This window comes from Stegastes partitus, unplaced genomic scaffold, assembly GCF_000690725.1.
Source record: "Stegastes partitus isolate 25-593 unplaced genomic scaffold, Stegastes_partitus-1.0.2 Scaffold745, whole genome shotgun sequence".
NCBI classification, from domain to species: domain Eukaryota; kingdom Metazoa; phylum Chordata; class Actinopteri; family Pomacentridae; genus Stegastes; species Stegastes partitus.
Window position 1 is genome coordinate 105563 of NW_007578476.1, and position 22638 is coordinate 128200.

The window sequence follows — 22638 nt, forward strand, 5'->3', positions numbered from 1 at the left end:
CACTTCAAAACACTAAACTAAATGAAGTCTGGGCCAGTTCTTACAGGTCTACCTTTCACCAGTGCACCTCAGAGAGGATGAGAAAAGCCAAGTCCAGAGGAACACAACTACTCCCCCCAATCTCCTCCACTCACTCACTTATACCTTCATCACCTACCCTTCACCACCAGTGGAAGCAGGCTGAATGTTAATGGATGTTTGCTTCAAGAGCACTGCTTATCACAAACCCTCAGGTAAAAGTCAATACAGGGCTTGGATATACAGTATCTAAGAGAAGGTAAGTGTTCAGTCTGATTTGAAGTGAAAACTGGCGTCTGGTGCTGTATCTGCAGGTAAGCACTTTTATCTGATAGACCTTCACTGCCACCTTTTCCGAAGCCTCTGCTGACATGCTGAATTCTGAGTTGAACAAACACAACCTTACACTCTGACAATGTGGCATGTCACATTCCTGTAGCCGATCTGTCTGTTACTTCTACTTATGACTCTCGCCATCCACTCTCCTCGTCACCTGCCCATCCTCCTAATCGTCATGTATTCTTCCCCCCAGTAACAGATCAGACCGCTCTACGTTTTTAACAGGTTTGCACTGGGAAAGCACAGGATCCGCTAATGTGACTAAAATGCTGCATCGAGAGTGACTCTGTTTTTCTCTTTTTGTTTGTTTGTTTGCTTCCCAGATGTGCCGAGGAATTTTTCAGTCAACCTGGCCACTAAGACCAGTGTTCTTCTGACCTGGGAGTTTCCAGAGACCAGCAACTCCTACCGCTTTACTGTATGTCATCACCTGGCACATGTACACGTGCGGTGGCGTAGCACGAAACATGATGCAACATATGATGCTGTAGCGTTTGAAGGGGTTTTATGATTATAATGCCTGGCTTTATAGGAGGTTTTGTATTTTTAGCTTGCTTGACCCCAACCTGAATAACACACCTCCAGTTCCACCCACAGGACGCTGGCTTTATGTCAAATTTTATGGACTCGCAAATGCACATTTACTATAAATAACAAAATCTGCCCAGCATCACCTCTGCTGTTCACTAATGAACACATTGTATCTTGCGTTTTTTTAATCCAGAAAACAAGGTTTACGGGGGGTTTTATTCCCCACTATTTCTTGGCTGGGCCCAGCAACATCCTGGAGTTTCCACTAGTTGCTTGGCAACTGGTCCTGGCCAACAAATAGTTTGGCACATAATCCCCAAGTTGAATAATGATTTGTCATTTTTATACTTTGTATGCTTTTAACAAAGGAGATGCATCTTGTTAATTAGTGAGCGTTAGAAGGAAAGAGCTGTTTCTCTCAGTTTTCCATCTTTATGCGAAGCCAAGTTGGCAGTCTTTTGGCTATAGCTTCATAATTATAGTAAAGACTTAATCATTTTCTCATGTAATTCCTGAAAGAATGTAAATAAGCAGATGTCCAAATGGTGAGAACTGACCATTAAACACGTATAAATTTAATCTAGGGTTTCCAAGATTTTATATTGAAAAATAAAATAGCCTTAAAGTACCATCAGTTATCACCCGCACACTGGGCATACATAAGCATCTGTGTTTTGTGATTTTGTCATTCTGACCTTACCAACCCTCTCCCTCCCTCCAGGTGGAGTATAACCGCCAAAAGATGGAGGTGGACGCTCGCCTGAGGAAGGCAGTCATCCCAAACCTTCAGCCTGACACCAGCTACGACTTTAAAATCACTGCACCTGAGGGCAACATGGGAGGCCTTCGCCACCGCATCACCGCCAAGACATCCCCACCCATCACCGTCCGCCGCCCTGAGATTGACCACACCCGTGAAACCGAAACCACCGTCACTATCATCTTGCCATCGCTGGAAACACGGACTCCTGTCAAGTAAGACCGAAGTTTTAGGTGTTGTTACAGACATGTCTTATGATGACAATTTCACTCGTTTTGCTCTTTAATCTGACTCGCTGTACTCAAGATATGATTGTAATCTGTAACAGGCATGATGATGATGATAACTGTGCATGACTGACTAGATGCTGAAGATACAGTCTGTCGTGCCACAAATTGGCACCGAGACGTGAAATGAGTCGGAGGCTATTGTATGAGTGCAGCTGGCGTCAGGTTATTTGTCCTCCTCTGCTCCCACAGGAATGTTTATGTTGTTGTGGTTCCGCTGCGGAGAGCCCGCGGCGTCATCAGACACCTCAAGAGCCCAGATGAAATGGACCTAGAGGAGGTGAGAGCTGCAACAATGACAGCACCCACCGATGTCTGAGCCTGGAAGCAGGAAAAGACCTATAAACACACACACACACACAATTCCATCTCCAAGAACTCCTGGCAGTGCTTACCCTTTTTAATTCAATACCAGCGTTTAAAACATTAGTCATAGATATTGCAACGTCTCATTTTTCTTGTCGGTGTCCTCTCTCTCTCTCTCTCTCTCTCTCTCTCTCTCTGTCTTTCTTCTCTCTCCATCTCTCAGCTGTTAAAAGATATCAGTCAAAGACAGAGGGATTCTCGACAGCAGAAGCAGGTGGACCTGCGTCGGGCTTACATCACAGCCCGTTTCACACCTGCCACCCTACCAGCCTTCTTCACCCTCGGGGACCAGCTGGACTACGGAGGCTTCGAGAACCGAGCTCTGGAGTCGGGGCAGGAGTACGTCTTCTTCATCCTGGCAGAGCTGAATTCCACAACCGGGGTACCAACGCCATTGTGTTACATCTCTTCCTGTGTATATAACCCACTCCCTCATTCCCCCGCGCCTGTGTTTCCCTCCTGCAGGCTGTCACTATACATTGTAATCAATATGGCCTCGCTGCTAAAACAATAAAATTCCCGTCAGTCAAAGTGTTGTAAGCAAAAGGCAATAACCTTCGCGTACCTCCATCACCATCGCTAATAAAGAGTGAGTGTACCTACTGTGGCAGTAGAAGAGATATTGCCTTGTGCACTGCTGCTATGTATGTGCATTTGAATTGGAATAGACATAAATATATGACTTAAATTAGACTAGATTTTATTTATTTTTATTACATGTTTTATATTAGGAGCACTGTTACCCCAAGGGAGGCTCTTCAAAAGTCCCCCAAAACTAATAAACAGGCAACAGTTTGAACATCAATACGGTTTAGGTAGATCCTTTATATGTTGTCCTAAATGACAGATCAAAGATAATCTCGTACACATATTGTACGCTCATAAAATCAGTCATGGTCACAATGACAGAAATGTATTTTCAGTCTATTGCAACAACAGTGCAACAGCTCTGCAATAATACAAACACTACCTTTGTGCTTGGATGTTTGCTTTTTCAGCACCAACAAGAAAAAAAAAAAAAAAAAAAAAACTGCAAGCAAGCAGCCATTCTACTACGCTTATTTTTCTCGGTCATAGTTTGTCCAATTATTGTACTGAATTGGAATTGACTGTCAGGAGCTCATGCTGTTTTCTCCGCTGAGATAAAATAATACTGACAAAAAAATAAAATACTAAGCAACACCTTTTTTTTTTCATGATCACCTTGCCTTGTCAACCAAAAACAACCTGCAGTTTCTTTCACATTCTCCTGACTGTTATGTTTCTGTGTGTGTTTATAGAAGATGTACGTGGCCAGCCCTTACACAGACCCGGTGATTGCGCCAGACTCGGACCCTCAGCCCTTCGATGCAGGCGATGGGCTGATCTGGGTGGTCGGACCTGTCCTGGCTGTGGTCTTCATCATCTGCATCGTTATCGCTATTCTCCTTTATAAAAAGTGAGTGGGACGAACTTCATAAAACACAAAATGTTTTATGCATGTTATATGCAGAAAATATTAACCCTTTGAATAACGTGTCCAAGAACTAGATGGAAGAATCTCCCTATATCATTCCTTGGCAGAACTAACCTCATCAAGATGACGGTACTCCAAAAAAATATTATATTACATCAATGTTGTTTGTAAACTTAAATACAAAGATATTAAAAATATAAATAAAGCAATATCAGGCTTTGTTTGAAATGGCAGGAAACCTAAGGTTAAATTAGCAATATTACAGCTTCCAAAGGAGCAAGGTGGATGGGGCTTACCAAATACAGAATACTGCATATTATCCACTCAAGCCAGGATTATCTCCTCGTAGGTGAATGAATGCTCAAATTCCCCTTGGTTTGACATAGAATCATTTATTATGCAAACCCCTTTCTCCTGTAAACCTGTTGGATAAAAGCCTGAGAGACATTCCAAACACCTTTGATAACTAATGTTTTGTTGTCCTGGAAAAAATGCATGAAAATATTCAAAAACACTCACCCGCTTTACCTTATAACGACACTGACAGATAACCTGGAGCTCTCACCACAGGAAACAGGACCAAATTTTATACTCTGGCGAAGGGCAGGTATTACAAGAATCTTTGACCTCTTTGAAAATGGGAAATTTATGACATTCTAATCACTTAAAACTCAGTACCATATATCAAATAAAGACTTTTACAAATATGTACAGGTTAGGCACTTTGTGTTTACGAAGACCAATTCATTGGAAATCCCAAACGATTCCCATCCATTAGATAGATTTTTTATTAACTATACGCAACAAGAACCACTTTGTATCCAGATTTTATTCTCAGATGTTGAGCTTGAACCTGAGTAAACTTTTATGGTTAAGAACATCATGGAGTACCTTACGCAAATGTGTAATCGATGATGATGTGTGGGATGAGATACTGCCTTCCAGAATCTCGATTTGTGCATTTCATTTCATTTCATTTCATTTATTTATTTGATCAGGGACCATGCATTTTACATGGAAAACATCTGATGTATTGCATGTATGAGTGTAAAGCATTAAGCTAATTTTCAACTCCTGTCCCTGGTTGGGCTTTTCAGTAAAACATTTCCATCATGTCTACATATCTCCACATGTCTATAGTAAACATAGAACAGGAACCTCGTCAAATTGTCCCAAATGTAAATTTTGCATAGGCACCGGGCTGCATTGTCTGAGGGAATGCAAAAAAAATCCAAACATTCTGGACGGCAGTTTGCTCAAGTCTTAGTAAAGCAATAGATCAATTCAATTCAATTCAAATAACTTTATTTATCCCCTAGGGGTGTCAATAGACCCACCTCTGTGTCTGCTTGGCAAGACCGCTGCTTCTCTTAAAGCAAATGAAGATGTAATCCAGTCGCTTTGAATGTTGGCAAGAAAGCCACAATGGTAAAGTGGGTCGGAGAGGACCCCCCTGCTATCTCTGGGTGGAAATCCCTGATCTCAGAGGTTGTGCCCCTGGATAAACTTGGACATTATATCAATGGAAGAGCTCATCTTTTTCTGCAGAAATGGAGGAAGCCACTGAAACCTTTGGGAGTTGCTTATAACCTGGACTTAAATCTGTAATATCATGGTCAATTGCCATATTTCTGAATAGGGAACAGAGGGCACGGGTTTGACTCATGTTTTATTCTTACTATTATATTTCACAGCATAACATTGGCTATTGCACAAGTGCATTATTCCATTATTCCTCTGTGCTACTAATGCCACAAAGTCCTTCATTATCTGGACCAGTCTCACAGCATTCTTCCTGTAATGTTTATGTTTGTTTACTGTGTACTGTTTGTGCATTTGTGTTGAAAAAAAAAAAAAAGGAAAAAAAAAAAATTGCCAAAAAAAAAAAGAAAGAAACACAAAATGTCAAGTTTACGACCGTGACACTGACTCAGACTGCTGGTCACACCAGGTAAATGCCAAAGCAGCTTTGATTACGACTCTTAGAGGATAAGAGTGGCTTTATTGTATACTTTTCACAATATCAACAAATCCCATGAAAGGCACCAATGCCTTTCAATGCATCTCAACCTCCTCCTGTTTATTTCTCAAGGCCCCAAGCCCTTTCCTTTTTTTTTTTACTGAATATGTAAATCTGTAAAAATGTCTCACACATACATTATACATTTTTCTTAAACAGCTGGGAACTGTAATTTTCAGCAGCTATTACTCACATAATAATGAATAATGTCTTTGTTAGGGAATATTTTCAGCGCTGCATTAATATACATGTTGTTCCAGTGAGTATTTACAGCAGCAGGACTGTGTATGTGGGATCGACTCAAAATAAACTACAGTGCCAGTGCTCATTATAATTACGGAACATGTCATCCAGTGCAACAACAGGGCCTCACTGGTGTGTTTCCCACAAGGCAACAACATGAAGCATGCATTGTGTTGTGCTGTGCTTTTCGTCTTGCTGATATTTCTTGAACCAGAATTGTTCAAAGCGCAACTCTTCACCCACAAATGCTCAAATGTCATCAAATTTGTTTCAGTTTGGAAGTTTGTTCTGCCTTGAGACAGCCGTCAAACAGTCCGACCCTGCTGTAGGCCCGTGATATCTGCAGCAGGCCATCAAGCTTTTGAATACTAATGCAAAATATTGATTTTCCACTCTAACAATCTGTCTGTTTCCTTCCTTTTCTTCCTCTAATTATGCCTTCCCTTCCTCTCGTTTCACTGGAAGCAGCAAACCTGACAGGTAAGATTAAACCAATGTCAAGCTCTTTGTTCGCTTTAACCCGCGTGATACCAGATGCTCTGCGGAGAACTTGTACTTGTGAAACGTAAAGCACCGTATCTGTTAATGCAATATTTACTCAAATCGAGTAGCCACGCTAATGATGTGTCAGTACTGAGTCTGGTTTTCGTTTCCTGTTTTTTTTACATGTGCTAATTGCTGTTTCGACTCACTGGCGTCTCAGCAGTAAGCGCAAAGACTCGGAACCCGGAACCAAGAGTCTTCTGAGCAACGCGGAGATGATGGCCCATCACCCCACAGACCCCGTGGAGATGAGGCGCATCAACTTCCAGACTCCTGGTACGAAACATGAACCCACACCCAAACACACACTTTGTATTTGCATATTAAAGTGTACTTCCAATTGCTCATCATTGAGAAATGAAATATTCATGCAACTAATTTTATCCTTGGGAAGATTATGCAGACAAGATTGTGAAAGTTCTCTCACAGCCAACATGTACCTGGCAGCTTCCAGTCGTTTCTGAGATCAAAATGGCCGCTGCCCAGGTAGTACAGTCAGTGCTTAGTCACAGCTGAGTCATGACGGTGTGACAAAATCTGATCATCTCCACTCGCCCACATTCCACATGCCAAGCTGCAGATAGCAGCATCAGAACAGACAGAAATCTGTCTTATCGGTCCTGAATGTTTAGAGCTGAGAATCGTATATATCAAAAGGTGCGCTGTGGGTTAACAGTGATCATTTGCGAAAGAATTGATTCTGTTCTCAGCAGCATAACCAACTAAAGCTGCACTTTGAAATGACTACACGGATTTGGCCGCTCCCCACCCCCTGCCGAGCGAGATCTAACAACACAGCTGCTTTGGTCGTGGCACCAGGCCGATGATGCTTCCCTTTCACTCCTTCCGTTCAGTTTAACAACATCCAAATAAGACGCAAACTGCAGGAATTTAATCAGTGTTCTCACAATATTTTCACGGTTGCAGTTTATCAAAGCGCCATGAGGTGCTCGTGGAAAATGTGGCGAGATGTGTCACCATGGAGAAGCGTTACCTGCTGGCGTGTACAAGGTCAAATGAGACGGATTTTTATTTAATCAGTAGATGAAGGTCTGATGTCTTTTATATTTTTTTTACATGTTCCTGGGAAGCAAAGAAAAACCTGCAGAATAAAGCACTTCAGCTTTCCTCTTTCATCATAAGACTTTTTTTTTTTTTTTTTTACTCTCGTGTGGCAGCAACCTTGAAGCTCCCTCCTCGCCCACTTCTTCTCCCCTGAGATTTGTGCTTTTGAGATGCTCTGCACCGATGAAATTTGTTTCCAACAAAACCGGCTGATGCTATCTGAGGTCGTTTTGGTCGTGACAGGAGCGTTTTGTCGTGGTTACCTGTGGGATGCTGCAGTTGCAGCCCGCGGAAGAAAATAACCCGTCGATCCGAGCCCTGCGTTTGATAGGTGTAGCAGCCGAATGACTTAAATGCTTTTCACAGTGCATCGACATGCATTATGATTCCAGGAACATCGAGAACGCATTCTGACTTTGGCTTTATGGATTGTGTTTATTGTACACGTAGCAGTGTTACTTTGATTTATTATTGTAACCATTTGGCTTCTGAATGGGGGAATGGATTGCCATGGCTTCTGTTTTCTCACTCCAGCTGTGAAAAGCAACGACTGTAGGAGGCATAGGTTGCTTCCTTTTGTGCTCGTGTGTGCGTACGTGTGTGCAACCCTCCTAATTAGTGTTCTGTCTGTGTTTGTTTTCTCTGAGTCGCTGCTCCTCTGATCACAGAGAAAGCAATTTATCAAAGAAAAACAATTTACAAACAAACAAGACTCGCCTCACTTTGTCCTCGCACATGGATCAAAATTGATTTTCTGCCTCAGCGTGTTCCTTAATGATATGTGATGTTGTCTGATTGTATAATTATCTTCACATCTTTGCATATGAGTGATGTCGACCTGCTGTACTGCAAGTCGTTGAGCTGAAGTCGGCGTCACCTCTGACCCGGTGCTGCTCTTGACTCCTGTAGGAATGATGAGCCATCCTCCCATCCCCATCAGCGAGCTGGCTGAGCACATAGAGCTGCTGAAAGCCAACGACAACCTGAGACTCTCCCAGGAGTACGAGGTGAGAAATACATTTTCCTTCCCTATAAATAAATAGATGGATAATCCTTATTGTGTGGAGATGTTAAGCCTGTTAAGCCTTGGCATCATAAAGCAAATGTTATTTAACACTTGTTTATCTGTGTGCCGGCTATATGTTCATGATTTATTCAGCAGTGCAATTTATTGCTAGTATCTTGTCTGTATTCCAGAGCACTCTCTTTCCATTATCTTCAAATGCACCACTAAATATGCCACTGCACACTATTAATGTGTGTATTTCGCTTTCTTTCCAGTCAATCGACCCGAGTCAGCAGTTCACCTGGGAACACTCCAACCTGGAGGTTAACAAGCCCAAAAACCGCTACGCCAACGTCATCGCGTACGACCACACCAGAGTCATCCTGGCGCCCATAGAAGGTGAGGATTAGCAGCAAATCGACACAGAGTTGAAGAAGATGTTTAGAGTTTTCTAATGAGGGAGTCTGAGCATATTTGTGCTCAGGGGGTGAAGACAAAGAGGTGGGGTGGTGCGGCGGGGGAGCTGCATGATGGATGAAATCTGAAATTGCAAACAGTGCTGAAGACCAACTGTGTGCAGTGGCACGAGACTGACAAACAGCGCGAGTGCATTCAAGTGCAGCCAGCACTCCTTCAGAGCAAGAAGGGGGAGAATGGATTTGATCTGGAGCTCATGAATTTGCACCGACAGAGCCTTGTTTGTTTGTTGTTGTCCGGTAGTCATCCAGGAGCCTGTCTTTTGGAAGCCGCCGCTGCCAGAAACAAGCAGTTCGTTAGGCTGTTTGATGTCATACATGGAGGTTAATTTAATATGTCAGTTATGCAGATTGCAGTTTAGCAGGAGACTCACTGGTGTCTCATTTGCAGGTATCCTGGGGAGCGACTACATCAACGCCAACTACATTGATGGCTACAGGAAGCAGAATGCCTACATTGCTACCCAGGGGCCGCTGGCGGAGACGTTTGGGGATTTCTGGAGGATGGTGTGGGAGCAGCGGGCCGCCTCTGTCGTCATGATGACACGTCTGGAGGAGAAATCACGGGTAGGAAACCAAACCCTCACCCAGTGACCCAAATCTACAATGCTTATTATCTAGAGTACTGTTACACATGAATGCACTGTCTGACTCACCTGTGATTTATAGTGTAATGGGCTGTTTTGTTAGCAGATTTGATGAAACTGAACTTACGGTAGGAGTAAGAATCCTTTTCCTTTTAGATAAAGTGTGATCAATACTGGCCAAGCCGCGGCACCGAGACATACGGGATGATCCAGGTCACGCTGCTGGACACAATGGAGCTGGCCACCTTCTGCGTTCGCACCTTCTCCCTGCATAAGGTAAATTATTTCGCTCCTTTTTTTTTTTTTTTCCACCCCTCTCTTCAAGCCTCCTGTTCCATCTGTATCCACACTCCACTCTGCCCGCTCTGCCTTTACCTCTATTAAATTTAATACCACATCCGCTGAAGACTGCTTTGATCTCTCGAGCTTACAGTTTGGAACCAGGAGCAACTGGAGTAATCACGAATTTCCGCCGTCACCGAGCGAGTGGCGCGTGTGGACACATGGAGGATAATAGATTAGTCTGGGCTTCACGGAGTGTTCAAACCAGGCCAACCTCCCTGTGTCAGGAGCTGAGATTTGATCACTGTTGGAAGCTGAGCAGTTTCTTATAGCACGGGGGGCTAATCTAGGGCCGTCAGACTGCCGTGTCTCTGTGGCCTACTTGCAAACACAGAAACTAGGCCAACTGTAGCTTCCAAGTGTAGCTTCTCTAAATTTCTGTTGATGTGTTGTGAAACATCAAGTTAGTAGAAATATCATAGTAGAGAATAATATGGGTATTATACTCAGAAGAGTCTTTTTTTTTTTTTTTTTACATGAGGTGCAATTTGGGATTTGGTTTTATTTTCTATTAGTTATTTTTTTGTGTTATTCAATATAAAATCTTCCTAAATATGCTGTATTAAGGTCATGGCTTGTATTGCTGGCAGTAATTAGATTGGATTCGTGATTAATAGAGACATTTCTGAGGATATCTACCAAAGCAAATTGCCTGTCTCTTTGGGATCTAATAATGATGAAGCTCACACATGTACATATACAGACAGTTAGTAAAGTCAGTTTTTTTTTTCTCACATCAGAGTGGAAGCAGTGAGAGGAGAGAGGTGCGTCAGTTCCAGTTCACGGCTTGGCCCGATCACGGCGTGCCAGAGTATCCGACCCCCTTCCTCAACTTCCTCCGCAGGGTCAAAGCCTGCAACCCTCCCGATGCCGGACCCATCATTGCTCACTGCAGGTACGATGAACGAGTTTATCTCAGAGAGCTAAATGCAAAGATTGGTCGTCATGACTGTGAAGCCTCAGTGAGGTAATGGTTAGCTTCGCAAAATGACTGGAAACCAGGGAATTTTTCTAGCCTGCCTCCGTCCAAAAGTAACACTGAAAGGTCACTGAATTACACTTTGGTTGTTTGATCTGTACAAAGTGTACTGAAGTGTATAAATACAAAAATGTGGTTTTATGGGAGGTTGGATACTATTTCTTGGCCAAGCACAGTTCTTAACTTCCTGCCAGCAAACCTCACAGTGACACCATGCTGTCACTGCCCCCGGCCAAGAAGAAGTCCAGCGTATATCCCGTATATATCCACAATTTGTTATTTTTGCGCCTCAGCTTTTGCACAGATTAAATCAACAATTTAAAATGTGTCTATTAGAGAGCTTTACGGTAGCCGCTAGGCAGAATATTTGCATTTTTCATTTTTGATTCGGAGGCTGAGCTTATCTAACTGGCTTTAGTTTCTTCTGATCCAGCTCTCAGCAAAAAAAAGTGAATTATTCTGTTTCACAAAACTACCCCCTAATAAGTGAGACATCAAAAACTCTAATTTCTCCCCCCGTCTCTCAGTGCTGGCGTTGGTCGCACCGGATGTTTTATCGTCATCGATGCAATGCTGGAGCGCATTCGACATGAGCGCACTGTGGACATCTACGGCCATGTGACCCTGATGCGCTCACAAAGGAACTATATGGTGCAAACGGAGGATCAATACAGCTTCATCCACGAGGCCCTGCTGGAGGCCGTGGCCTGCGGGAACACTGAAGTGGCTGCCAGGAGTCTGTACTCCTACATGCAGAAGCTGTCAAAGGTGGAGAGCGGGGAGCATGTCACCGGCATGGAGCTGGAGTTTAAGGTATGGAGGGCCGGGGAGGTTTCAAATGGCTGGAGAAAGTATTTGAATTGAATGGATGCCAAATACAGCGGCATGCAAAATTATAAAGAAACATGAGCTTATGTGACTATGACTTGATGAGAAAAAAGATAATCAGCACTAAAACCATCAGTAAATTAATTAATTAGGTGATCTACGGAAAATGAATCTCTATCAGTTCCACTTTCTAAAATATCAAAGACTGTTTTTCTTTGGTCTTTCACAGTAAACTGGTTATCTTTGGACAAATAATTTACAGAAAAAGCTAGCGACAAATGTTACCTTGGGGTATGGTAAACTGTGGCAGCAGTTTTCTACTATATTGTGACAGTTTCTGATTGAGATATTTAGCCAAATAATCAAGAAGATAACTGAGAATTTTGTAGAACAGTCTGAAAAAGCAGGTCACTGTATTATTTCTTCATTTTTACTGCCCCAGTCTTCTCATCTCCCAACCCACTCAGTGGATCTCAACCACCAGCATAGCATTTTATATTAGCCAGTGAGGCAAAGCGCTTTAAAATATTCTGCATTCTGTCATGCAAAATTGGTTTTGATCTGCTACATTATACAATTTGAAGCTACAAAAAACTAAAATCCTACATGCTCATTTTGTCTCCATCCAGCGGCTGGCTAACACCAAAGCCCACACGTCCCGGTTCGTCACAGCCAACCTGCCTTGCAACAAATTCAAGAACCGACTGGTCAACATCATGCCCTATGAAACCACTCGCGTGTGTCTCCAGCCAATCAGAGGCCTGGAGGGCTCCGACTACATCAATGCCAGTTACATAGATGGATACAGGTATGTTTTCCTCCTGCAAACGCTAATATGACCCGACCCCCCGCGTCCTCCTGTGATGGCTTGATGAGTGAGCGGATTGGATAGGTTTTCACCACAGTGCTCTCATCTGTCACATCCTGTCAGATCTGTCATTACTCTATACATGTTCCCACTATTTGTCTCACTGCATGTAACTCGCTTTGGTCCCTGCGAAGGGGACAGACGCTGAGGACTTTCTGATGATTCAGACATTCAGAGCAGTTGTACACACATGTTTTGACTGTTCCTCTTCTTGCCTGAAGCCTGACCCCCTTTTCAGTCTGATGCTTGACAGATGAAGAAACTGGGAGATGAAGGGAGGAGGGAGGAGGTGGCTGCATAACTTGTGTATGTGTGTGTGTGTTTAGGCAGCAGAGAGGCTACATTGCCACCCAGGGTCCACTGGCTGAGACTACAGAGGACTTCTGGAGGATGCTGTGGGAACACAACTCCACCATAGTGGTCATGCTGACCAAGCTGAGAGAAATGGGACGGGTATGGACAAAATACATGCATACACAGAGTCCCACAAATAAGTATTTTTGTCTCATTTCGGGCCTCTGTGCACGTTTCATCAATACTTTGTTGTGTTCTGCTCCATCAGGAGAAGTGTCACCAGTACTGGCCCGCCGAGCGCTCAGCCAGGTATCAGTACTTCGTGGTGGACCCCATGGCGGAGTACAACATGCCTCAGTACATCCTCCGGGAGTTCAAAGTTACAGATGCCAGGGTGGGTTCACGCCTTCAGTGTGTTTAACGACTCGCCTTCTTTTTGTATGTTGCATTCAGTCACTGTGCAACATCACGCTCCTTGACCTTTCGGCTTTACTCCATCGGTGCCATTCGAAGGCGGTGGTGCAAAGCATGTCCTATCGACCTGGCATGTGTGCTGGTCGTGTGTGTGTGTTTTTTTTTTTTTTAATGTAAGTAACACAACAGGTTAACACTATCGACAAGACGCTGTAAAGTACTCATTGAACCACACTGTCTCCGGATTACCTTGACTGCATGGGTGTGTGTGTGTGTGTGTGTGTGTATGACTGTGTGTGTATGACTGTGTGTACACTTTTACTCGCGCACATATGTGCCAGTCATAGATAACTCCAGTTAAGCCTGTCCTGCAGTGACGCCACATCGACAGATGCACTATTGATCTCCATTAAAGGGGAGTCAGAAAGGCTGAGCAGAAGAGAAAAGATGTAATTGCCTACTGAGTGGCTGACAATAGCAGACGTACTGACGTTACAGCTTTAAGTTAACCACAGCCACTGATTCAGGGTCAGATAACAGTAATCATTAGAAGGAAAAAAGGATGTTGCCTGGCAGAGTTTCACCATTCTGTCAATATAGCAAGAAGAAACTCTGTAAATACTCATTTTCAAATTATCACCTCACATAATCATATATTTTAGTATAAAAGTCATGATAGGTGTTGAAAAGACAGACTGGTTTTCTGTGGATATTCATATGGACTGTTTTGACCTTCTCTTTCCTTCAGGATGGCCAATCACGAACAGTGCGTCAGTTCCAGTTCACTGATTGGCCAGAGCAAGGCGTGCCCAAATCTGGGGAGGGCTTCATCGATTTCATTGGCCAAGTGCACAAAACCAAGGAGCAGTTTGGCCAGGACGGACCAATCAGCGTTCACTGCAGGTGAACAAAACTAGCTGTTAATTAAAGTACAGTTTAATTTAACTCCCACGTGCGTAAAGGCCACTGTACGTTTTCCAGACTGTAGCACGTTGTTGTCAGAGATCTGACACACTGTAAACTGTGGAATATTGTTTTTCTGTACGTCTGCAGTGCTGGCGTTGGGCGGACAGGTGTCTTCATCACTCTGAGTATTGTCCTGGAGAGGATGCGTTACGAAGGGGCAGTGGACATCTTCCAAACTGTCAAAATGCTGCGCACACAGAGACCAGCCATGGTGCAGACTGAGGTAAACACAGCTTAAGGAGGGAATTTTATTGGTGTTGTTTGAAGCAATAATTGTATTACTATTTTTAAACTTGACATTTTGCCAAATGTGGACCCGTTTTTTAACCATTTGATGTATATTAGGACTTTATCGGAACCTTTTAATGAATGATAATGTGATTAAAGTAAGCATGCTTCCTTTAGAACCATTCCTATTATTACTGCCTGTTACTAATGACAATATTTTAGATATTGGCCCCATTTGGCCTCAGTAACACATACAATTCCACAAGCACACTAACAAGTAGGCGTAAAAGAAGAAAAACTGTAACTTCTAAAAGCTCATATGTATTAATTTAACCCAAAAAAACCCAAATGTATCTCTCTGTAATGGTGTCACTCTTATATATTTGGCTATGCAGATGCTTCTTATTCATTTTTTCATTTTCAGACTGTGTGAATTCATATTTGATGATTTGATTTTCCCAAATCTTAATCTGCAAGTAAAAAAAAATGCATTTTGCAAAAGTGTAAATTTCTAAACCTGATACACTTTTTAAAAAGAAAAACATGACTCAGCATTCCCAACATTAGGTCTAGATGTCAGTACAGTGTGTATTTCGACAGCTTTTCCACAATTTCAGCTGTAAAATGAGCCTGGATGGGTGTTGTGAGATATCTGCTGAACACTTCATGACAAATGTCCCTCTTGTTTTTTTTTTTTTTTTGTCCTTCCGTTTCTCCTCCAGGATGAGTATCAGTTCTGCTACCAGGCCGCTCTGGAGTACCTGGGTAGCTTTGACCACTATGCAACGTAAGAGACGACACCACCATCCATCCATCTTTCTGCTTCGAGGTCCACAAACAAACCAACACGCGACACAAGAGAAAGACGGCCTGAAATAATAGCGTGAATATTGAACCTTTTTTTTTTTTCCCGGGAGCAAGACGAATTCTACACCAACTACGACAACAAGCGACACAAAAAAAAAAAGAAAAAAGCAACAACAAAAAAAAAGAAACAGCAACAACAACAACAACAACAGCACTCACGTTCATCGGGAGCTTCCCTGAGGAGCTGGTGGGTGTGGAGACTATCCATGTGTAATCCATATACTTACCTCAGTGTTCCAGTGTGAAGGACGTATAATACATGTGTGTTGTGGTCAGCTATCTCCAATATGAACCAGTGAAATACAAAATGGATTCTGAACAGGAATTATGATACTCTATGTGTATAAAATACAAAATGATTTGAAAAAAAGAAACAAAAAAAGAAAAAAAAAGCACACACAAAGAGCCTGGATATTTGCTGCACCCTAAATGGGCTTTTTATCCTCAACTTTGTATCTATTGGTTTGGTGTACTGAAGGCGTTACAAAGTGCAAAAGGTGAACATTTCTATGTGTCTGTGAGTCTCTTTCAAAGGTGTCTACTGCTGACTGTAGTTTGAAGCAAAAGCTCATCTTTTAGCGCCTCAGCAGAAGCCTACAGTTTGGACTCACCACCCTGAGGACTGTTGGAGAAGCATGTGGATGCTCATTTACCCAATGCACAGTGCCAAGAGAAACCCTGCAGCGTGAACTGTGGCCTATAAGGAGAGATGGCTCCTTCTGTCATCCAGCATAACACAAAGTCAGACTAGAGACCGCTCTTTAAAAAAAACAACAAAAAAAAAAACAAAAAGGTCAAGGATCAGTTCACACCCTGAGTCTCGTCCTCACTGAGTAACAGCTGGCCTCAGAGCAGCGATTAGGTCCCACCACTCCCCTGAACCGGGCTGAGACTTGTAGTCCAGCGCAGACTTCATTTAACAAAGCTTGCTTGCTATTTGCTGTAGTCCTTGTTCATCCTCCAGCTCCGCTCCTCTTGATGTCAGTCCCATTGTGTCAGTACAGCAGTGGCTTATTGAAAGAGATGCTAATGAGAGAACTGAGCTCCAGTCGGTTTTCTTTCTCTCGCGGCCCGTTTCTGTAGATCTTTCTGTGTGTTTTTACTGTACGTCTTTGCCTTATGCTGACTTTTTATTTCGTTTTTTCTTGTGTTTTAACATGCTGCTTAATGCTCATGCATTGTGTGCTGAACTTTTAATTGTCATACATCATCTCCTCTCGAGGATGAAAGTTGTTTCCTGATCATCTTCCTTCCTCTGAAGCTTCCCTACTTGAATTGCACCACTTTGCAGTTAAATCCTTCTTATATTTTTACTAGGTAAGGCTACTGGCAGTGAAAGATAATGAGAGAAATCCAGAAAATATTCAGAGCTAGCGGGGATATCGCTCACTTTCAACAGTCCTCTCTCTTTCTCTCTCCCTTTCTCCCGCCTCCATATAAACCCCATTAAAATCTTCTCTGTTCCCTAAATCCCACTGTACAGAACATCCCGACTTTACCAATTGATGTTTTCCCCTCCGTCTAACTCCAGTACAACTGCACAAGTCCTTGATATCGGTGTAAATCTTTTCTTAATTTGACATATAATCATAATTGGTCCCGCGTGGTGATTAACGAGCACAGCGATGTTGCAGTGTACCAGACATCTTGGGCGAATTCACCAATTTTGTACATACAGTCTTATCATTGGAGTCCTATACAGTACAGTTACATACGTCTGAGCACAAGATATAATGTGGGATTGGATGTGATGTAGTACTTATTGTCGCAAAAAAGCCTTATTGTTATCGTTCACTTTGTCATATTTATTTCATATGGGTTTTTTTTTTTTTTAAAGATATTTATTATTCTATTTTGTTATTTTTTATGTTTGTTTTTATTTCTAGCAATTATAACCAATAAGATGTTGTTTACTTGTTTCTTTTGGCGAGCCAATGTTAAAGTATGATATTGTCACTGTTTGTTTTTTTTATTTTTACTGGTCAGTTTTGGTGCTTTTTTATTTGCTTTATTATCATAAAGTATGCCCTCTGTGTAGGGTGCTATTTGATACTGATTACTGATGTCCGACTAGTTAGCTAGAGATGTACATTAGAGGCAGAACTAGTTTAAGTTTACAGTGATGCCCTTTCGAAGCCCTCCTCGACCCAACCTACATAGCAACAGCAGCGGTGGGATCACAGCAGCGGAAGTGTGTTTTCCACCCCACCGCCGCCGGTGTAAGGGCATCAGAGAAGTTAGATATATAGAGCAGACTCATCAGCGAGAACCTCCTGACGAGCTGCTGATGTTTAGTTTGCTTGAAAGCACATGGTAGCAAGTGTATTTTTGACAGAGAAAAAGGTAAGAATGGCCTAGCTACACACTTTACACACCCTCAAAGGTTATTGTTTGAATCTGAAATTATTCTCATATGAACTCTATGTGTGGTCCTGAAGTCTTGACAATGTTTGACATATATGAAATATGTTATTCCTTCGATTTCTAATGATTATTGTGTCAAGAGAAATATAAAAAGGCACACGCGAAACATAATATGAAATGTGTTGAGGGCCAGCTCTGATGATGCCATCCCCCTCACTTATGTACCTGTTCTTTCCTTTCAAACCATAGATGTAGATATTGTATCTTGACTTTGTATTAAAAGCAGGATGATTGGATATACAGCACAACGAGCTGCTTGATTCCTGTGGGGTTATTGTTTCGTTTTTGTTCGTTTGTCCTTTTTGTGTTATTCACTCCTCGTCCACTAGATGGGACCAAAGTAAATTGATAATAAAGTGCACTGCTGTCACTGAGCCCAGCTTTTACTAAATAACCTGCACACAGATCACCTCCTAAAAAGAATGCTTGAAAATTTTGCAGTGAAAGTCCACTGGAAAATGCCAGTTTGGAGATTTACAAAAATATGCTGCGTTCAGGTTTGAGAAAAAAATAGTGGCAGTTTTTGGGTGATAAATCTGGATAAATCTGGCTGCATTCATGTCATATGGGGTAGATAGTAGTGATGGAGAAACACTGCCATGACAAGAATCACTTGGGTGCGTTTAAAAACTAAATTTGCCAACAACAACAAAAAAAAAAATAGTTTGACATTTCACAGTTGCGTGAGAAACATTCAAATTACTCTATTCAGCAGAAGTACAGGAAACACAGTTAATCTAGCAGCAAAATCAGCCACATCCCCTCCTGAGTTGCAGATGTTTCTCACAAAAACTACAAAGAAACCAGCAGGAGGAAGAATACTATCCTTTGTCCTTATATTTTCCTTTTCACTACCCTTTCTTTGTTTCAGTGACGTACTTTAGACGACTGCTGCCTGCTCAGGATTGAACACCAGGAATGTAGACGCCGTGTGTTCGTCTTCTGTACGCGACAGCACAAACCCATAAATAAGAAGATAAAAATCAAGTGTAATAGTGAAACTAATCTGACCTAAACGGAACTCTGCTCCAGTTCGACTTTTCAGGAACAAGTTGTAGAAAAGTTGTAAAGTTCACATGCGTCGTCCTCGTTGTTTCTGTCTGTCTGATATTTATCTCGGATGCACGTGAAGGAGAAGAGAACACCGGGCGTAGTTTGACCACTATGAACTGAATGTGACCATTTTAACCCACTGCTTCCTTCTTATATCTTAGAAATCCCACTGCCTAGTTGTATAAAAGTAACAACAGGAAAACACAGGAAAAGAAAATCTCCCTCCATGTTTGGTTATTTAATGACTTTACTGTGCTTTATTTCCGTCATGACATGTGTTAGGCCCAGTAACCTGAGACAGCAGTTAGAGGACTATTCATTCATCTGTATGAGGAAACTTCAGTTATTATGAAGGTATCTGCTCTGTTTTCTGTCACATTCACATGGTGACATTATGCAGAGACAAGTCACGACTGTTGGCGTGACCCAGCTCCAAACAAACACTCACTGAGCACAATAGATTCAGAGTTTATCTGACAATGGAGGCATCAGGGCGCCTTAGACTGCAAAGTATGCGAATCATTTAAAGCCAAACTGATCATGGATTTAATTCAATTCTGGTTGATTGTGCATGCCATTCTTTTATCCGTACACTTTAAACAGTATTGGTTGCCTTTACATATCCAGACAACGGGAACTGGAAAAAAAAAAAGATTATAAAAATTCATCTACTTATATTTTTTAATGTATTTGTCAGGGACTGTGCACAAAAAAACACTAATCTCATAGGAGATGCAGTGCATCAGATTTAGCAGCTAATTTCCACCTGCGGTCCCTGCAGGCTCAGTGGTAAATATAGAATGCAAATTTATACTCTAGGTACCGAATACAATCAAGATGATACAATCAAACATACATACACAACCGAGCAATCACACACACCCGCTGCCACCTCACAGCACACACGTTCCCCTATCCAATCCCCCAGACTATATTAAAATGAACACTACTAGTAAAGTGAGATGCATTTCTGCTTTCCATTTCGATTGGAAACACAAATACTTCCTGCGCTAAAACATGGCACATAATCCCCCACAGCAAATACTCGCACTGTATTTGACCTAAAATGATCATTATTGAGGGAAATCGGATAAATAAAAACGCTAAAGCGAGATGACACCGACCTCCCAGTGGAGGACGGAGAGAGAAGAGAGCCACCATCTGAAATGACACTCTGTCATATATCATATATCACACCAGCACATACAGTTTGACAGTGCGGACAGCTGGAAAGGAAAAACTGCCCAACCTGAGTAGCTCCTGTGCTTCAGAATGAACACACATCTCGTTCTAAATAAGCGCTGACATCGGTTAAACAGAGAGTGTGTGGTGTATATGATATAAAAAAGCAACTGGGTGCAGTTTATTAAAAATCAAACACCATAAATTAAGCGATTTGATATCACAATCTGTCCATTGTAGATTGTATTTTCGAAAGCAGATTTTCAGAGCAGACATGTTTTGTGTCATAGCAGGAAAACCACACATGTAACTCAAGATTTATTTTATAATTTACACACATGCTTTACCTTCTGTGTGCCTGTTGCTGTAGTAATCACAATCTGAAATATTATTCAGCTATAAGGGGACACGGTTGAGGAGACGCAATATTAAATGTGTGACATCATGTTTAACAGCCAAACTTCATTGTATTTTGTCACATCCTCAGGTAACATCCATCCATCCATCATCTATACACCGCTTAATCCTCACTAGGGTCGTGGGGGGCTTGAGTCTATTCCAGCTGACTCAGGGTGAAGGCAGGGGACACCCTGGACAGGTCACCAGTGTATCACAGGGCTACACTTAGAGGAAGACAACCAAGCACACTCACATTCACACCTACGGACAATTTAGAATCACCAATTCACCTCAACATGTTTTTGGACTGTGTGGGAGGAAGCTGAGGAGAACTCCACGCAGAAAGATCCCGGGTGTCCTCACCGAGACGCGAACCGGCGACCTTCTAGCTGTGAGGTGACAGTGCTAACCACCGAACCACCTTGCAGCCCTAGATTGTACTAGTGTGCAGTAAATAACATAATAAATATAATAAATAGACTAAGAGAAAACTGAAATATAAAAGATGAAAATGTGGATGTATGGGGTTTTGCCATATGTGAAGCATATTAATAGAAGATGCCTCAAATTCATACAAACCAGAATGTTGTGAATGCAATAACAAATACTAAAAATCTTAAGATTAGCAACATTCACGATCTGCTTCCAAAAATTTGCTCCAAGACATTGAATAAACAGTCTATCAATCCTTCTTTTGAAATTTAACATCCAGTCCAAGTTTGGATCATCTGAACACGAAAGTATTTCTTCCTTATCACATATTACATTTAACATCCTGAGAGTTGATGATGAAACTTTTGTGTCAGTGATTTATTTGTGGTGTTTAGTCACGTGTCCTATCAGGGCCGGCTGATGTCCCTCGCTGTCTGGCCGATGTGTATCTGTGCAGGCTGAACAGGTTGCATAAAACAAAACATCGTGTGACTGTCGTGTCTCAAACACATGACCGCTGCATACCTGTTTGGCACCGAGGTGTGTGTCAAAAGGTCGCGTTAGGTAGTGGCATGGCAACGGTTGCCAATGACACGCAGAAGCTTGTGGATGCGTGGCCTTCTCCACCACGAGTTCACTGATTGGTTTAGTTCGGGTGAAAACTCCCACCTCTCGCGGCTGATTGGCTGACAACACAAAGGCGGTTCTCAAAGTGGGCTGTCATTGAATGTGTTTCTCACCTGCTGCTTGTCCATGAAGTTACATCAGAAAAGGAAACCAAAAGAATCACACACACAGAGTTCACAACTGCAGAGATCAAGATACAGTCTTGTGCTGTAATTATGCATACAAGTGTGTAAGAGTTAAATGTGTTTCATCATGAGTTGGAGAAACAGGAGGTTCTCACTGGACAGCTCTGTGTGAGTATTCATCTTTTTCTCCTCTCTCCTCTGTCCCTTTCATTTCCACTATAAAGTTAGCTGAAGACAGACAATGATTCCTCTAAGCACCGGCGGTACAGTACAGTCGTGTTTTGTTACCAGGCTTTGTAGTGGCTGCCTTACAAAAGTAAAACCATCCTCCAGAGATCCACGTTGTTGCCCAGAGACAGCAGACTAACCACGGGTCTAACAGGCTGACAGTGCATGCAGAGGGAGAAAGTCTGTGCAGCTGCTATTTTGAGAGGTTTCTCAAGGACCGTGGAGCTGGTTTCTTTTGCTTTCACATAAAAAAAAAACCTATTCAAGCTGACAGTGATATGAGATTAGATTCGCAAACATCAACAGCAGCATTCTTGCACCTATTTGCTGTTCGGTGCTGTGACAGTGTACAGATCTTTATGTTGATGCTTTACAAAACAAATTGTGTCTGTGAATGAACTGCATTCATCTCTCTGTGGGAAGTCATTCTTCACCTGGTGCAAACAAATAAAAGTGAATGTAATGAAATGTTTCCCGCCCGCACGCAGGAGTGCGTTTGATCCATGCTGTTAACTCTGAAAGCCAACACATTAAGCGACGCTCCCATTAGGGAGAAATGAATTCGTTTATTTATTGTTTTCATTACTTTATGTAGTTCTATATCCAGCTCACCTGTGTGCGTCATGTGAAAGCTGAATCATCAGTCTGACATTTGTCTGCTGATCTCTTGCGATAGATCTCTGGA

General features: G+C 42.3%; 1 protein-coding gene across 3 annotated transcripts in view; it reads left to right on the forward strand.

The window, feature by feature from the left end:
• The window catches only part of ptprsb (protein tyrosine phosphatase receptor type Sb), a 70036-nt gene extending 51878 nt beyond the window's left edge, over positions 1-18158 (forward strand). For all 3 annotated transcript variants that reach the window (XM_008291469.1, XM_008291467.1, XM_008291468.1), the window contains 19 exons: positions 681-775; positions 1610-1863; positions 2128-2215; positions 2465-2683; positions 3582-3739; positions 6489-6500; positions 6727-6839; positions 8538-8635; positions 8910-9033; positions 9502-9677; positions 9854-9973; positions 10780-10934; positions 11546-11831; positions 12476-12654; positions 13041-13167; positions 13277-13402; positions 14171-14325; positions 14476-14611; positions 15339-18158. In XM_008291469.1, the coding sequence (XP_008289691.1) occupies positions 681-775; positions 1610-1863; positions 2128-2215; positions 2465-2683; positions 3582-3739; positions 6489-6500; positions 6727-6839; positions 8538-8635; positions 8910-9033; positions 9502-9677; positions 9854-9973; positions 10780-10934; positions 11546-11831; positions 12476-12654; positions 13041-13167; positions 13277-13402; positions 14171-14325; positions 14476-14611; positions 15339-15407 (2690 nt within the window). In that variant the 3' untranslated portion in view covers positions 15408-18158. The remainder of the gene's footprint in view (positions 1-680; positions 776-1609; positions 1864-2127; positions 2216-2464; positions 2684-3581; positions 3740-6488; positions 6501-6726; positions 6840-8537; positions 8636-8909; positions 9034-9501; positions 9678-9853; positions 9974-10779; positions 10935-11545; positions 11832-12475; positions 12655-13040; positions 13168-13276; positions 13403-14170; positions 14326-14475; positions 14612-15338) is intronic.
• Positions 18159-22638: the final 4480 nt, after the last annotated feature.